Raw genomic sequence first — 19517 nt, 5'->3', positions numbered from 1 at the left:
CTCGACTTTTTTCTTGAAATTTAACGACTTTTTTCTCGTAATTTAATGACTTTATTCTCAACATTTTATTTCAACTTTTTTCTCGAAATTTAACAACATTTTTCTCGTGATTTAACGAATTTGTTCTCATAATTTAATGACTTTTTTCTCGTAATTTAACGAGTTTATTCTCAACATTTTATCTTGACTTTTTTCTCGAAATGTAACGACTTTTTTCTCGTAATTTAATGACTTTATTCTCAACATTTTATCTTGACTTTTTTCTTGAAATTTAACGACATTTTTCTCATAATTTAACGAATTTGTTCTCGAAATTTAACAACTTTTTTTCTCATAATTTAACGAATTTGTTCTCGAAATTTAACGACTTTTTTCTTGTAATTTAACGAATTTGTTCTCGAAATTTAACAACATTTTTCTCATAATTTAATGAATTTGTTCTCGAAATTTAACGACTTTTTTTCTCATAATTTAACGAATTTGTTCTCGAAATTTAACGACTTTTTTCTCGTAATTTAACGAATTTGTTCTCGAAATTTAACGACATTTTTCTCATAATTTAATGAATTTGTTCTCGAAATTTAACGACTTTTTTCTCGTAATTTAACGAATTTGTTCTTGTAATTTAACGACTTTTTTCTCATAATTTAATGACTTTATTCTCAACATTTTAACTTGACTTTTTTCTTGAAATTTAACAACATTTTTCTCATAATTTAACAAATTTGTTCTCGTAATTTAACTACTTTTTTCTCGTAATTTAATGACTTCATTCTCAACATTTTATCTCGACTTTTTTCTTGAAATTTAATGAGTTTTTTCTTGAAATTTAACGAATTTTTTCTCGAAATCTAACGACTTTTTTCTCATAATTTAATGACTTTATTCTCAACATTTTATCTCGACTTTTTTCTTGAAATTTAACGAGTTTTTTCTCGTAATTTAACGAGTTTATTCTCAACATTTTATCTTTACTTTTTTCTCGAAATTTAACGACTTTTTTCTCATAATTTAACGAATTTGTTCTCGAAATTTAACGACTTTTTTCTCGAAATTTAATGACTTTATTCTCAACATTTTATCTTGACTTTTTTCTCGAAATTTAACGACATTTTTCTCATAATTTAACGAATTTGTTCTCGAAATTTAACGACTTTTTTCTCGAAATTTAACGACTTTTTTCTCATAATTTAATGACTTTATTCTCAACATTTTATCTTGACTTTTTTCTCGAAATTTAACGACATTTTTCTCATAATTTAACGAATTTGTTCTTGAAATTTAACAACTTTTTTCTCGTAATTTAATGACTTTATTCTCAACATTTATCTCGACTTTTTTCTTGAAATTTAACGACTTTTTTCTCGTAATTTAATGACTTTATTCTCAACATTTTATTTAAACTTTTTTCTCGAAATTTAACAACATTTTTCTCGTGATTTAACGAATTTGTTCTCATAATTTAATGACTTTTTTCTCGTAATTTAATGACTTTATTCTCAACATTTTATCTCGACTTTTTTCTCAAAATTTAACGACATTTTTCTCATAATTTAACAAATTTGTTCTCATAATTTAACGACTTTTTTCTCGTAATTTAATGACTTTATTCTCAACATTTTATCTCGACCTTTTTCTCGAAATTTAACGATTTTTTTCTCGAAATTTAACGTGTTTTTTTCTCGTTATTTAACGAGTTTATTCTCAACATTTTATTTAGACTTTTTTCTCGAAATTTTACGCGTTTTTTCTCGAAATTTAACAACTTTAATCTCAAAATGTTTTTATTTTTTTATTATTGCTTGGCCCTAATCCTCTTCCGTAGAATGAGCTGTCAGTTTTCCTTCATGTTTTATTTTCAGACATCATGAGAATAACATATGTTATAACAAGATTATCTATAGCAAGAGCTCTTTTCAGTCGCTGCATTCTTTTCCTCATGATTATTTTCTTTTGCATTTTTCTGTAATATTAGGAAAAAGGACAACATATACTGCATATTTGTGGTCTGTTCTCCTGATTTAATTTACGATATATCCTATTAATAATTCACTGGAATGCACAAAGAATCTCTCGTTTTTCTCCTCAAATCCTCACGTCTCTTTCCAGGTTTGTTTTCACAGTAAATACAATTTATTATCTGTCAAAATGACGGAGATCACTTTGAAATAGTATCACGCAATGCTGAAGTTAATGAACATTTTTGATTAAGGCAACGTATGTTACATAACACATATTTTTGTGGAAACCGTGATACATTGTTTGCAGGATTCTTTGATGAATAGAAAGTTCAAAAGAACAGTGTTATTTGAAATAGAAATCTTCACATTGTAACATTATAAATGTCTTTACTTTTGATCAATTTAATGCATCCTTGCTGAATAAAAGCTATTTTCTGATTTCCTAACCTAAGAATAAAGTAAAGAATATTTTGTTGTGTTTTAAAGAATGTTTTAACCTTTTTTTTCTTTCTAAAGAGAAAAGCTGGATCATTCCATGTCAAATCAACCAAATTTTGGAAAATTCATTTTTTTTCTGTAGAAAGACAAACATGAATAGTGATGAAAGACAAAATATTAAATGTCATAGATGTATATTTACAGAGGTAAACAAGATACATTTCTAGTTTCAGTGTTATTTGTTCTTCAGATATTCCTCTTTAAATGCAGTAAGTTGTGCAAAGTGAACCAAATTTGGTTTTCGATCACTGAAAATGGGTACAATTCAAAAATTTGAACATGGAGCTGCTTTGTACTGAACTATATAGGGTCTTGAAAATAAAGATTACAAAAGGAAACTTTATCAAAAACGAGAATCTAGAAGGATATTAAGATATCTTGAATACTTTTTGAGTGACAGGCATGCAAACTTTGGAAAAGGAATATTTATGCACTCAGACAGGTATGTTACAGTAATTACAGTTATAGTTTTATAGTTTTAACATTATTTGTTCTTCAGTTATTCCTCTTTAAAATAAAAAAAGTATCAGCTGTATGCAAAGTGACCCACATTTGGTTTTTGACCACTGAAAAAGTGCACAATTTACCAATTTACTCATAGAGCCACATTGAGATCTCCATATCTCTGGGATTGAACCATTGAGGGCATTTAAAATGAAGATACCAAATGGAAAGTTTGTTAAGAACCAGAATCTAAAAGGATATTAAGATATCCTTAATACTTCTTGAGTTACAGGCATGCAAACTTGATGCAAAAAACACAAGAAGAGCTTTTTCCCATTTTTGAACTGTCACCGTTGGCATATAATGAAACAAAGATATAGCAAAAGTCAACAGATTTTACTAACAGACCTACCAATCTCTGTGTAGAAATAAAATAATGATGCTGCCATCTTTCTAAAGGCATTTTTACACCCCTGCTCCAAATCTCAGGTGAAAATGGTCATTTTGACCCCCTCAGTGGATTACTCAGTAAATATACATCTGTGACATTTAATATTTTGGCTTTCATCACTATTTACGTTTGTCTTTCTACAGAAACAAATTGAACAAAATCAAAAATTTGAGCAGGAGACCTCTGGTTGATTTGACACAGAATGACCCAGCTGTCCTTTTCTTCTTAAGGACAAAATAAGATGTTTAAAAAAAAAAAAAAAACTATTTGAGAACTTGAGGAACATTTTATGAACTTTATCTTAAGAAATGTTTTGCGTTCTTTCCTAAGGAGATTTTCACGAGTCCTGCCCCAGATCAGGATGTGCTTTAATTATATTAAACAAAACATCTCATTTTGTGTTACACAAAAAACAGTCATTTATTTCTGGAAATACTCGATGGTGTTTTTTGTTGTTGTTGCTGTTTTAAATCCTACTCACCCCAATCATTTGAATGGTAATGTATGATGGTTTCAACAATATTAAAAAAATATTCAACTTTGCCTTCACGGGAATAAACTTTGGATGTATTTTTGATCAAATAAATGCAACTTTGATGAGCAGAAGAGACTTTAAAGCAAGAAAATCACTAGTGTAATGTTTGAAACTTTCCTAACTACTATAGTTGTCATATGAACTCTTGATGTTAATAAATCTTATTAATAAACAAAGCTCTGATAGTGTATGAAGGGACGAGAGTGATTCATGCATGACAAACCTCTTTGAATATGAGCAATAGTCATAAAATGACTTTAGCAAGTCTTGAAATTTTCCCATATATAATTTATTTAGTAATTCATTTATTGTTTTTTTTTTTGTTTTTTTTTTTAATCTATTATCTATGTATTTAATATTAAATAGTATATAGTTCTTTGTAATCCTGTCTCAGTTCTTGTTTTGTATATGCAAAGTCGTCCGTTCTCTCAGAGGTCCTTGCTTTTCTGTTTGGTGGGGACGTATGGCAGGACAGTCTGAGTGCTCTTATCCGAAACAGTTTGTGTGCTGCTGTTCCGTAACAGTTTTTTCCGGCAGCCCGGGTTGAGAAGACCTTTCCTGGGTAGTGTGTGAGAGCCCGTCACCGGCACCTTCACGGGCGAGGGGTCCGCGGACGCCGTTTCCCGACAGTTGTAGAGTCCCGGCGGGTGATCGGAGGAGGACAGCGGCGGGATCGGCGAACAAGCCAGCGGACTGGGCTCACTGTCCGTGTCCGGGGTCCCGCAGTCGCCTTTATCGTCCTCCTCGCCGCCGTCGTCCACCTCGTCTTCGTCGTCGTCGCAGCACAAGGCGTGGTAGAGGATCTTGTCGCTGAAGCGGACCCGCTCTCTGGTCCCGGACGTGCGGGAGGTTTTCTGGCTGTGCGTGGAGCTGGACGCCTCTTCGCTGGAGGAGTCCGGCGTGATGATTAAAGGTCCGTTGGGGACGGGGAGACCCCCGTTCATCTGCGAGTAGACGCTGGCGGTGGCGGGCGTAGGCGTGGACGATGACGGCCTCCCCTGGCCCTCGTCCGTCTCCTCCCTGTGTGCTTTCCGGTTCGCTGCGTTGGACGCCTCCAAGAAGTTGCAGAAGTCCCAGCTGTCCGAGAGCATGTCCTGGCCGAGGAAGTCCAATCTGAAGGCCTCACCCAGGCCACGCTCGCTGCTCGAAGTGCTGCTCGCCGTCGCCACCGTCCAGTCGTCCGGCTCCAGGTCGAAGTCGAAATCAGATGTGAGTTTGTCGATCTGACCCACCACCTGCAAGAGAGAGAGAGACGATGATGAAATAATGGGTTTGCGTTCCTTGATCATCAAAGATGCATTAGCATCACCTTGAAGGTCAGTCTAATTTAACTTTAGTCAACTTCAGTTCCTCTTTGAGAGCGCTGAAGTGATCCTAGGATTATAATTCATTTTATTAAACTGTTTGAACAAAAATGGAATTGAGTTGACTCACAGGGCCCTCGTTGTCCAACACAATATTCCATGGAAGTGTCAGTATATGAAATTCATTTCCACAATTATTTTGTGATTCCCAGTGTGGGCTCTATCTATCTATCTATCTATCTATCTATCTATCTATCTATCTATCTATCTATCTATCTATCTATCTATCTATCTATCCATCCATCCATCCATCCATCCATCCATCCATCCATCCATCCATCTATCCATCTATCTATCTATCTATCTATCTATCTATCTATCGTTCTATCGTTCTATCTATCGTTCTATCTATCGTTCTATCTATCTATCTATCGTTCTATCTATCTATCTATCTATCTATCTATCTATCTATCTATCTATCGTTCTATCTATCGTTCTATCTATCGTTCTATCGTTCTATCTATCTATCGTTCTATCTATCTATCGTTCTATCTATTGTTCCATCCATCCATCCATCCATCCATCCATCCATCCATCCATCCATCCATCATTCTATCATTCTATCATTCTATCATTGTATCGATCAATCAATCATCTATCTATCTATCTATCTATCTATCTATCTATCTATCTATCTATCTATCTATCTATCTATCTATCTATCTATCTATCATCTATCTATCTATCGTTCCATCCATCATCCATCATCCATCATCCATCCATTGTTCTATCGTTCTATCATTCCATCAATCGATCGATCAATCAATCCATCCATCCATCTATCATTCTATCAATCAATCAATCAATCATTCAATCATCTATCTATCTATCTATCTATCTATCTATCTATCTATCTATCTATCTATCTATCTATCTATCTATCTATTGTTCTATCATTCTATCACTCTATCTATTGTTCCATCTATCTGTCTATCTATCTATCTATCTATCTATTGTTCTATCGTTCTATCACTCTATCTATTGTTCCATCTATCTATCTATCTATCTATCTATCTATCTATCTATCTATCTATCTATCTATCTATCTATCCATCCATCCATCCATCCATCCATCCATCCATCCATCCATCCATCCATCCATCCATCCATCCATCCATCCATCATTGTCTTTATTAAAAAACACTGCTCAACTAAAAAATAAAAAAGGTGTTTAAATTGACCTAAGATAAAATTATTGCCGATACCAACAAGGCAATAATTATTTTCATGTCATAGCAGATAACCAATAATTGTTTTTTTAGACCACAAAATAAAATAAAATAAAATAATGAAATAAAATAAAATAAAATAGTAAAAAGTGATTTTAGGCATCACATCAGTATTTAGACATGCTCAGTATGAAAAATGGATATTCATTTTGAGATTTGCAAAAGATTATAATATTATAATATTGCATTGCATGCATTTCTTTCCCAGCATGAGACCAATGTTATTTTCCTCAGCTGTTAGTCTAGTTAACATCTAAATAAGGGCTACTCCTGTGGCCTTAAGAATAAGCATTCTTCTGTGTTCTTCAGATTCGTGTAACATGGTTTCTTGGTTGAGGTGTGTTTTTCTTGTCACTTTGTGGCATAAACACAGAAGGATCAGATGAAAATGCCCTGCTGGCATGAGGGATTAAAAATCTAATTCATTTATCCGGCACAATGACTCCAAAGGAGCAATTAGGAGCTCTAAATCCCTGATTACACCGCAGTGAAAGCCAGAGGAGGGCCTGTGTTTCCGTGATCCGCTCACTGATTTAACAGATGAGTTGCCTGAGACACTTTTTCTCATCTCTATCTGTAATCACTGACTGAACGGCTGATACTATATTTAAGCATGTGCTGCAAAAGCCGGTTGTTGAGTTTGCTCAGACGCTTATGGGATATGACTGCTTGACTCCATGTAATTGCCTGTATGTTATTTTTATTGTATATGTTATATGTCAGATAGAGTTAATTTATGACATTGTTTGAAGATGTTTTTCCACCCACATTGTGGATGAGTGGCACTACTTCATCAAATAACAGGAGAAACATGAATGAAACCCCTCACAGAACCTCTGTAGTGAGAGATGGCAAACGTATTAGGCCAATCAAATGATAAATTAGCTCAGAAATAACTTATAATAGGTAAAGGGCATTGAGTATTGAGTGACAGGTTATTAATAATGTTCCCTTCATCCTACCCTGTCTGTCTTTGTCCAGTTAAATTATAGAACTGCAAATGCATTCATACAATTTATATAAAGCCACAGCTGTTTTCAGCATTGATAATAATCAGAAATGTTTCTTGAGCAGCAAATCATCATGTGACATTAAAGACTGCTATGCTTTCTCCCTCTTTTATTATACCTCCTTGTTTTCAGTCTATGCATCTAATTTCTGGTTCGTAATAATCATGTGATTGCCTGAGCAGTGGACTCTGAATGTGTAACTTATGCTATGGCGTCTCTGGATGAAGGGTAGGAATCTTAATAACACACGCTGAGGTGCTGAGGATGTGAGATGAATTGCTGGCCCAAGGGCGAATGAGATAGCTTTGTTTACTAGATTACTCGTCCCGCAAAAGCAGGATTTAATTCAATCAATGTTTTCCGGATAGTCTGGCACTGTTAGACACATTTCACGAACCCCTGTCATCCAAGAGAGGAGCATAATTTTATCAATATTAGGTCCGTTATGACTCATGCCATTTTTAATATTAATTGGAACTGCAGCACATCCTCACAGGAACAAGCGCGCTGTCAGTAAAAGTTATTCCCAATTCCAATTGAAAGGTGAAGTGTGTAATTTCTGAGCCACTAGAGGCACCAGACGTACGCTCTTAAAATATAAAGTTTCCAAAAGAGAGGTTTTTTTTGCAGTGATGCCATAGAAGAACTATTTTGGTTCCAGAAATAACCATTTACTTTCTTTAGTGTGTAATGTTGCTGTTTGAGCATGAAAAAGGCAGGAGTTCTTCTCTATATCAGTGTCAGTGTTTCTGAAACGCCTCCATCTTGAGTTTTCTTCACAATATTCCTCATTTAAATAATTCATACGGAGAATAAAGGGGCGGGGCCTGGTTGAGTTGCGGTTCTTGGCGGTTATGGTAAGGGGCGGGACATTTCCCAAACACCAATCAGAACACACAGCTCCGGCCGACCAATCAGAGCACATTGTGCTTTTCAGAAGGAGGGGCTTCATAGAGACAGGAACTAAACGGGTGTGTTTCCCGTACAATGACGTGATTCGCTGCTTCACTACCATAGTACGATGCATCGTTGAACAAATCAACTATGTTTCCCGAAACCGTATTGTCGCAAACGTGTCGTTCAACCGCGTTAGTAAATGATGTCATGCAGGTGGTGGAGTAATAACTTCTTTAAATGAATCCATTTGAGATCGAATTAATGCAAGATTTTTTGCAGTAAATTACAGACATGGCATCTGAGGACTAATTCTCATTTTTCTCAGTTATTTTCCTTTATTTCCAGATTCAATCATAGACTCGTTCTTACGTACACAGATGCGCACTCTTCAAAAACAGTGCTTAAAAATCTGACTAAAATATGTAAATGACATTTGTATATATTTGAAATAAAAGATATATATTGTACTTAATGTCAGCTTGCTTATTTTATTATTTAGTCCACATGTCATAAAAACAAGAAACTCTTCTTCTAACCACAGCTCGAGAGCTGTTGTTCCAACCACACAAGTTTGCGAAGCAGTTTGCGAATATTTGTGTGAACGATGGTTTCGGGAAACACCAAATCGGTGGATTATGTTAGTTTGACGCTAGTTAGCTTGCGATGTTAGTTGGCTAGTGATGCTTTTGGGAAATGCCACCGAAGTGCAGGGAAGAGAGGAGCTGCAACAATGGAGAATATAAGAAAAAATAATCAACATTCAAGCATGAAAACCTGTTCTAGTAGAGCACAAAAACAACATCAAGACTTTTAATAATCTTAAGAACCTTTTTTCCACTATTAAGCGTCTTTTGTTCATTAGAAAGTTTCCATAGATGTCGAAGGCTCTTCATAGAACCGTAATGCCAATAAAGAATTATTGGTGTACATGTAAACATAAAAAGGTTTCTTGAACACTCCCCATCTGCTATTGGTCATCAAACAGATAAAACAAACAAGCAGTGATTTTTGTGATAATTTCTAAATTAACTGCTTTAAAAATGGTATGTAATCGAGCCTAAATCATTAGATCAGATCTGGTAAAAAACAAATCTTAATTCATTGGTCCCATGCTGGGAAATGAACAGTTTATTTTAGTAGTTGGCACGTGAAGTGTACATGGACTTTTTCTGCATTCATGTCAACACTGTATTAGTTATTGGCCGATATTACAGATTGTTTTGGCTCATATTTGATTTATATGCATGCATATTGTTATGTGTGCTTATTTCACTTTTTTTACAGCTTTAATTTCAATGTATTTTTGTCTTTCATGAGTTTTTAACTCTCCTGCCAGGCTGTTGTTGAAAATAAGAACTTGTTCGTAAGTGACTTGCCTGGTTAAATAAAGGTTAATAATAATAATACAGCATAGTCCCATTTTTAAACCATCTAAATCCATTGTTTGAGCCCACTTGCTGTCAGGCCGGATGTCTATCCACATATAACACAGGCAGAAGAAAGTATTTTTACGTTGCACAAATTACACACTTCACCTTTCCACCTTCCCCCTCCAAGTACAACACAAACTGCTAACAGAAACAGAAAACGGCTAATTTCGCTGATAATGTCCGTTGTGCGGCGTAATCATCGAAGCAGCCGCCTCCGTTCCCGCGGCTCGCTCTAACAACGGCGCAGGCATTCCTTGGGGTAAACAAAATCATTCAAATGAGCTTGCCTAGACGATGCCCTCACCCCACAACAGCTCCTGAAGCAATTTAACTAGATAGCAGCGCAAGCTTAAAGGGTCTGCGGAACCTTTCTAGGTCACAGATGGGCTCGACGCAGCTACAATGAACAGTAATCCCTGTGCCTTTCTCAGAGATGCAGAGAGAGTGAGTGGGCTATGGAGTAAATTATTGGGTAAACAGATTGCCTAAGTGTAAAGGATGAATGAACACATCAGGAAGAAGTCATTAGCGTTGGGACACATTGCGTTTTAACTGGAAGGAGCACAATGAGAACCTGCAATAGTAATTACAGTCTATAGGGTAAAAATCACATCCTTTTGTCGGCCTCGGCCCTCATAATGGCAGAGATTGCAGCTGGATTATTCAACTCAGAAAAGATTCCTCTTCCCACTCCGGTGCTTTCAGCTGACGCTCGTCTCACTGTAGCTAAATTATACACCAGCACCGGCTCCAGAAAAACAGCACATTGTAGGTTGAAAGACCTGCATTTTGGAACAATTATATCTGGTAGCAAATGACACCAAACTGGCCTTTGGAATCTACAGTTCTATCTACTGTTTCTGCAGTTACATTGTAACTGTCTTTACAAGTGAATTATGGAATCATTCATTCATCCGATTCCTTTTGATTCAATTCACTCAGGATCAAATCAAGTGACCGTCTTTATGAGTGAGTCATTGAATCATTCATTCATCCAATTCCTTTTGATCCAGTTAAGCACGCAGATTCACTCAGGATCATAACAAGTGACCGTCTTTATGAGTGAGTCACTGAATCATTCATTCATCCGATTCCTTTTGATCCAGTTAAGCACGCAGATTCACTCAGGATCATAACAAGTGACCGTCTTTATGAGTGAGTCATTGAATCATTCATTCATCCGATTCCTTTTGATTCAATTCACTCAGGATCAAATCAAGTGACCGTCTTTATGAGTGAGTCATTGAATCATTCATTCATTCATCCGATTCCTTTTGATCCAGTTAAGCACACAGATTCACTCAGGATCATAACAAGTGACCGTCTTTATGAGTGAGTCATTGAATCATTCATTCATTCATTCATCTGATTCCTTTTGATCCAGTTAAGCACACAGATTCACTCAGGATCAAATCAAGTGACCGTCTTTATGAGTGAGTCATTGAATCATTCATTCATCCGATTCCTTTTGATCCAGTTAAGCACACAGATTCACTCAGGATCATAACAAGTGACCGTCTTTATGTGTGAGTCATTGAATCATTCATTCATTCATCCGATTCCTTTTGATCCAGTTAAGCACACAGATTCACTCAGGATCATAACAAGTGACCGTCTTTATGAGTGAGTCATTGAATCATTCATTCATTCATCTGATTCCTTTTGATCCAGTTAAGCACACAGATTCACTCAGGATCAAATCAAGTGACCGTCTTTATGAGTGAGTCATTGAATCATTCATTCATCCGATTCCTTTTGATCCAGTTAAGCACACAGATTCACTCAGGATCATAACAAGTGACCGTCTTTATGAGTGAGTCATTGAATCATTCATTCATTCATCCGATTCCTTTTGATCCAGTTAAGCACACAGATTCACTCAGGATCATAACAAGTGACCGTCTTTATGAGTGAGTCATTGAATCATTCATTCATTCATCTGATTCCTTTTGATCCAGTTAAGCACACAGATTCACTCAGGATCAAATCAAGTGACCGTCTTTATGAGTGAGTCATTGAATCATTCATTCATCCGATTCCTTTTGATCCAGTTAAGCACACAGATTCACTCAGGATCATAACAAGTGACCGTCTTTATGAGTGAGTCATTGAATCATTCATTCATTCATCCGATTCCTTTTGATCCAGTTAAGCACACAGATTCACTCAGGATCACAACAAGTGACCATCTTTATGAGTGAGTCATTTAATCATTCATTCATCCGATTCCTTTTGATCCAGTTAAGCACACAGATTCACTCAGGATTATAACAAGTGACCGTCTTTATGAGTGAGTCACTGAATCATTCATTCATCCGATTCCTTTTGATCCAGTTAAGCACACAGATTCACTCAGGATTATAACAAGTGACCGTCTTTATGAGTGAGTCATTGAATCATTTATTCATCCGATTCCTTTTGATTCAATTCAATCAGGATCAAATCAAGTGACCGTCTTTATGAGTGAGTCATTGAATCATTCATCTGATTCCTTTTGATCCAGTTAAGCACACAGATTCACTCAGGATCATAACAAGTGACCGTCTTTATGAGTGAGTCATTGAATCATTCATTCATCCGATTCCTTTTGATCCAGTTAAGCACACAGATTCACTCAGGATCATAACAAGTGACCGTCTTTATGAGTGAGTCATTGAATCATTCATTCATTCATCCGATTCCTTTTGATCCAGTTAAGCACACAGATTCACTCAGGATCACAACAAGTGACCATCTTTATGAGTGAGTCATTTAATCATTCATTCATCCGATTCCTTTTGATCCAGTTAAGCACACAGATTCACTCAGGATTATAACAAGTGACCGTCTTTATGAGTGAGTCATTGAATCATTCATTCATCCGATTCCTTTTGATCCAGTTAAGCACACAGATTCACTCAGGATTATAACAAGTGACCGTCTTTATGAGTGAGTCATTGAATCATTTATTCATCCGATTCCTTTTGATTCAATTCAATCAGGATCAAATCAAGTGACCGTCTTTATGAGTGAGTCATTGAATCATTCATCTGATTCCTTTTGATCCAGTTAAGCACACAGATTCACTCAGGATCATAACAAGTGACCGTCTTTATGAGTGAGTCATTGAATCATTCATTCATCCGATTCCTTTTGATCCAGTTAAGCACACAGATTCACTCAGGATCATAACAAGTGACCGTCTTTATGAGTGAGTCATTGAATCATTCATTCATTCATCTGATTCCTTTTGATCCAGTTAAGCACACCGATTCACTCAGGATCATAACAAGTGACCGTCTTTATGAGTGAGTCATTGAATCATTCATTCATTCATCCGATTCCTTTTGATCAAGTTAAGCACACAGATTCACTCAGGATCATAACAAGTGACCGTCTTTATGACTGAGTCATTGAATCATTCATTCATCTGATTTCTTTTGATCCAGTTAAGCACACAGATTCACTCAGGATTATAACAAGTGACCGTCTTTATGAGTGAGTCATTGAATCATTCATTCATCCGACTCCTTTTGATTCAATTCACTCAGGATCAAATCAAGTGACCGTCTTTATGAGTGAGTCATTGAATCATTCATTCATCCGATTCCTTTTGATTCAATTCACTCAGGATCAAATCAAGTGACCGTCTTTATGAGTGAGTCATTGAATCATTAATCTGATTCCTTTTGATCCAGTTAAGCACACAGATTCACTCAGGATCATAACAAGTGACCGTCTTTATGAGTGAGTCATTGAATCATTCATTCAAGCATCTATTATAAAGTGTTTCTAATAGATTATACCAAAATTTAGTGGCATAAAAAAAATAAATAAATAATGGCACAATCACAAATGGATCGTTGAAAACAAATCACAGAAAAAAAAAAAAAATCTAGATGTTCTGTTTCTTATAAACAATGTGTGTTTACTGCTAAATTGTACACTATACAAAAATGTTGGTTTAAAAACTACCCAATTTGGGTTGAACATGGACAAACCCAGCGATTGGGTTAAATGTAAAAATCACTGGGTTTGTCCATTTTCAATCCAACTTGGGTTGTTTTTAACCTAGCATTTTTTTTTTTTTTTTTTAGATTGTAACATATATCTAGAAACTCTGTTCTACAAATTCTATCTTTTTAAATTAACTGTTGAGTGTTAACAGATGTTGATGTGAACATTAAAGGCATTCATAAAAGCATAATAAAATGTTTAACAAATTGTTGAGATGGGATTTAGTGACCTCTATGGTGAGGAGAAAAAGTAATTGTTCCTTGTATATAAACACACCTGCTGATATTCATAACAGTAATCACTAGTGATATTGCTGAAATATCTTGTCTAAAAATAACACATTCAGCATGACATCCTTTGGATGTGTTTAGCATAGATTAAAGCCTGGAACGTTATTTCTATTCAAGCACTCATGTTCTAGACATCTTTCGTTCGGTTTCCTCTGAGAGAGCTGTGAGGTATAAGCGATTGACTGCGTGAGCAGGGTTAGCAGAGCTCCATCTGCAGTGATTTGGACGGGTAACCGCAGGTCACTTCTCTCTCCCGTATGTGAGGAAGTGCAGTGCAGGTACAGCGGGCAGACGGAGAGGTCAGCGTTCCTAAGAGTGACAGCTGACTCTCTGCCAGAGCCTCCTGCAAAATGTCATCTGTGGCACTGGTCCGTGAATAACACACACTGGAAAGGCGATGCAAAGGCAACTCCTTGCGGAGTACACGCATGAAAACACGTGCTGCTGTTGTTTTGTGTGTTTTAGCTGAACTCTGTCCTGCTTTGGGGTCACTTTCATTTGTGTTGAATATTTTCACTGCGGCACATTCCCTTGCTGTGTTCATACAAACTAAATAGATCAATTTAATTGTAAATAACAAACATATGAACAGTTTAGCATCTAAATCATCTTTTAGTTAAATTCACAGTTGATCAGGTTGAAGTGGAACAAAACTGATTGACTACATAGTACGATTGATCTGAACAGCCTCTGAACATTTACACACTGTCATAACTTGTTTTCATGACAAATATATTTAAACATATGAAATAATTAAGACATTATTAACAGGTAAAGTAAATATAATAAATATATAAGCTAATATAGTGCATATATTTAGTGAAATACTCCCTCTGGAGTTCATTTCTCTAGTGAATTAACATGCTGTGGACACTAAATGACTTGCCTGAAGTAAATGTAATGCTATGTCAGATATTATCTGATTGAGAGATTACACGTAACATTTCACAGATTAATTTTTCACAAATTTTGATGTGTAGTACGATTCCCTATGGTCATTATATTAGTATTTCACCTGAAAAGCTTCTGAAATAAAGCCAAATGTAGGTTGTGTTTGCTATCACTGAATGTGTTTTTCCAATAATGGCCTGCTGAGAGATGCAGTGTTTACCTCCACAGTAATACTGCTGTCCTATTTAAACTTGCTGAATCCTGAAATCCTGCACATTGATAATTGTGGGCATTTATAAACTTCTTCGATACAAAGACTAAACAAGTATTTGGGTGTTGTTTTCATGCTGTCTTTGTCTCAAACAACCAGCACAATCAGTCTACTTTATGTAACAGTATACAGACCAAAAAAAGGAATCTTTTCCATCAGCTCCAAATAGCTACTGGAAAAAAAAAAAGTTTGTCAGGCAAAACTTTTCAGGCCTCTGAATGATCCATTATATAATATTAAGCCTCTGGCATGAATTTCCCCAAGAATCTGATTGAAATGTGAGCACTAGGGTAACAGAGAGCTATTAAAACCGCCTCTCCATAGTTAGAGGCCGAATGTGATGATTAGGAACTGCAAACAATTACTGCAACAGCGTCACATGCTGATTTCAAAGTGAACCGTTGGTAAATATTTCCTTAATGTATTTCGCTCATGCAGCGATTCAGATTTTCAAGCATAGAGAAATCTATTCTTCGTCCTCTCTGTTTAGTTCACTTTGGTCTGCATGCGGGATGTGTTATCCTGCCCCGTCCTTTTTATTACATTCTGCTGGTGGATTCATCATCATCCTTATCATTATGAAATTTGCTTAAGAAAAAAAATTCATTTCAGCAAAAGCTTCAGATACTCAGTTCAGCTGATACTGTGAATGAATATTCAAGGTGATGTCACAGAACAAGAAAAGGTAGTGTCAAGAAGGAAATAATCACAGCTGTCCTGCTGTGCTCGCTCCGAGACATTGGATTTACAGGTTATCTGGAGTCTCGTGTAGTCGGAATTGTTACTTGCGGCAAAAAGTAGCAAATTCTGCATTGCAGCTTTTATCTATTTATATATACAGTACAGTCCAAAAGTTTGGAACCACTAAGATTTTTAATGTTTTTAAAAGAAGTTTCGTCTGCTCACCAAGGCTACATTTATTTAATTAAAAATACAGTAAAAAACAGTAATATTGTGAAATATTATTACAATTTAAAATAACTGTGTACTATTCCTGTGATGCAAAGCTGAATTTTCAGCATCGTTACTCCAGTCTTCAGTGTCACATGATCCTTCAGAAATCATTCTAATATGCTGATTTGCTGCTCAATAAACATTTATGATTATTTTCAATGTTGAAAACAGTTGTGTACTTTTTTTTTCAGGATTCCTTGATGAATAGAAAGTTCAAAAGAACAGCATTTATCTGAAATACAAAGCTTCTGTAGCATTATACACTACCGTTCAAAAGTTTGGGGTCAGTAAGAATTTTTATTTTTATTTTTTTGAAAAGAAATTAAAGAAATGAATACTTTTATTCAGCAAGGATGCATTAAATCAATCAAAAGTGGCAGTAAAGACATTTATAATGTTACAAAAGATTAGATTTCAGATAAACACTGTTCTTTTGAACTTTCTATTCATCAAATAATCCTGAAAAAAAAATATTATACACAAATATTTTGTACAATTGTACACATTAAATGTTTCTTGAGCAGCAGATCAGCATATTAGAATGATTTCTGAAGGATCATGTGACACTGAAGACTGGAGTAACGATGCTGAAAATTCAGCTTTGCATCACAGGAATAAATTACTTTGTGAAATATATTCAAATAGAAAACAGTTATTTTAAATTGTAATAATATTTCACAATATTACTGTTTTTTACTGTATTTTTAATTAAATAAATGTAGCCTTGGTGAGCTAAAACATTAATAATCTTAGTTTAAAAACATTAATAATCTTAGTGGTTCCAAACTTTTGGACTGTACTGTATATATATATATATATATAATGAAAAAAAAAAAAAAAATCAATAAGACCATAAGAACATAACCAAAGCACGAATGGTTCATCAAAATAAAAAAAATTAAAAAAACGCAGCAATTATTGGTGTTCAAGTGCTTTAAAGCCTTTATGCACATTCGTAAAATGTTTTATTTAGCAAACCTGTAACCATCTGGATCATAGATGGAAAACACTGTTTACAACCAATACAGGCAATTTAACCATAAGGAAATATATATGGTTTATAAAGCTTTTTAATAGTTATCAAGGTTGAGCCAAAAACCTAGGACTAGTTCACCAAAATTGGTTTTTGAAATAATCTCCAGTATTTAACGAATGGAGTTCTACCTTGTGGTACAAATGCTGTGGGCGTGTGTGAAAAACCGTGCGACACATAATCATTTAAGCACAGGGGTTAAATTGGGATATGTTATGTGGGGGGTGCATGTGCATGCGAAGACTACAAAATTGTATCAATTGACAAACTAACAAGTTGAGAGAGCCATCTGCAATGAACACTAAAATGCAGATTAAAATCATTCTATAGATGCTGGTAGTGTGCAAAGCTACATCTGATGAGGCCTGTTCCTTCTCCTTTGTGTCAGTATCAAATATAAGAGTGAAGCTACCATTAAAGGAGAGAATATAAATACAAAATACAGAGTTCGACATTAAGCCTTGTTTTGTGCTTGTCCTTTGCACAACTAAATTGGTAAAAAATAAGTGTGTTGTAAATACAATTTATTCTGAAACAAGCAACATTCTCATCAGTGTTTTATCAGCAGTGACATATTTAAATCTGCATATTTATGTTATTTACCCTGGGGTAGGTTTTATTAACCTCTATAAAGGGCATTTCCCCCCAATCTAATTAAATTTATGTTTAATCTTTTATTTCAAATTCTTACATTTGATCAATTAAAATAGTAAGACACTATAGGGCTGTTTCCAAATTAAATAATTTACACTGAAAAAAGTACAACTGCATTCAATAATGTTATGAGATTCTTTAAATATTTTTGAATATACAAATAAGAAATGTTGATGGGAAATTTATACTTTTAAACACAAAATTAAATGACTGTCTTATTGAGTGAACCATTGAGTCATTCATTCAAACGATTCATTCATTCAAAAGGCTGAATCAAGAATGAAGCAGTTGTTTATGATTAGGCCATTGAATCTTCACTCAACCAATTCGTTCAAAACTCTGAATCATTGGAAACGGCTGAGCGTAGCTGCGATATGCGCTGGTTCTGCTTTGTTTGGAACTATTTTCGCTGCTACAATAGCACAAAAAACAGGCAATATTGCACCTAAAACATAAGTGATTAATATTAACTACTTGTTTATTGAACTGTTGTATGAAATTAGTGTCAATTTCAATCGAGGTGATATTCAGGAATCAGCACTTTCGGTCGTGTGATGCTTAACTTTATCATATGTTGTAAATAGCTAGCTATAAAACCCCCACATATTGAATTTTTATTGCAACATGATAACTGAGTTTCTTTGTGTGAGCAGAGCTCATTTGTTTTGAATTCTCCTCAAGAGGTTACGTGCACCTCAACAGCGCAATAGCTATCACAGCCAAATACATTAACGTTACTGCTATCCACTATCAATCGCCACTTAAGCTATATGCATCATCGCGTTTTGGTTGGTATTGACATTTTAATCAAGCTACTTATCTGGTCAGGCAAGTAAAATTCCCTTTCACATCAAAAAATCCATTTGTCCCGCAGCCCCGGATGGCCCCGGCCCAATTAAAACCCCTGTTTACGCATGTGAAAAACGCAAAGACGCCCCCCGGTGTCCGATTTCTTTCGACTTCCTCACAGGCCTCTAGGGCCTCTACAGCCCCAGCAAGTTTTATTCCAATCGGCCTCCGTTAACCTTGTTTGATAGCTGCTCAAATTTCATGTTTTTCAAGATACATCAATGTTCTCATAATCAATCATGACAGCTTGGACAAAGACACTTGTAAGAAATTGTAATCTGCTCCGACCCAGATTCCACTCCAAAGTATATTTTAGAATGAGCTCATCCCCAAAATGGCTTAATTATCATAGAGAAGAAGAAAGTCAACTGGTATGTTGTTTATGTACCATTTGGGTTGATCAAATCAAATGGTAATCATTTGTAGAATGGGAATGGGTGTGGGACACAGAGAACCATCTCAGACAATGAGGTGTCACAACTTATTAACATACAGACCACAGCTGTTAATACACGAGCAACTACATTTACATGAAGAGTGGTAAACTGTAACAGGATGAAAGGTTTGAGATTTGGATGTTCTGGGTTCATTCCGACTCTGATGAACCCAAGGTGCTACATGTACTTTGTCACTGCTAAGATGCAATAAACTTCTCCATCAAGATCTTCAACGTCTTCATCATTTTTTCTTACACACTGCATGCCAATTTTCAAGTCAATCCAACTAACGGTGAAGTAGTTATAGATGTTTTCATGTTATA

General features: G+C 35.4%; 1 protein-coding gene across 3 annotated transcripts in view; it reads right to left on the bottom strand.

The window, feature by feature from the left end:
- Positions 1–4162: 4162 nt before the first annotated feature.
- Positions 4163–19517, bottom strand: part of insyn1 (inhibitory synaptic factor 1) — an 84868-nt gene continuing 69513 nt past the window's right edge. For all 3 annotated transcript variants that reach the window (XM_048169150.1, XM_048169151.1, XM_048169152.1), the window contains one exon: positions 4163–5124. In XM_048169150.1, the coding sequence (XP_048025107.1) occupies positions 4318–5124 (807 nt within the window). In that variant the 3' untranslated portion in view covers positions 4163–4317. The remainder of the gene's footprint in view (positions 5125–19517) is intronic.

Source organism: Megalobrama amblycephala, linkage group LG19, assembly GCF_018812025.1.
Source record: "Megalobrama amblycephala isolate DHTTF-2021 linkage group LG19, ASM1881202v1, whole genome shotgun sequence".
NCBI lineage: Eukaryota > Metazoa > Chordata > Actinopteri > Cypriniformes > Xenocyprididae > Megalobrama > Megalobrama amblycephala.
Note: the sequence above shows the minus strand (reverse complement) of the source record. Positions and strands in the feature narration are given on the sequence as shown.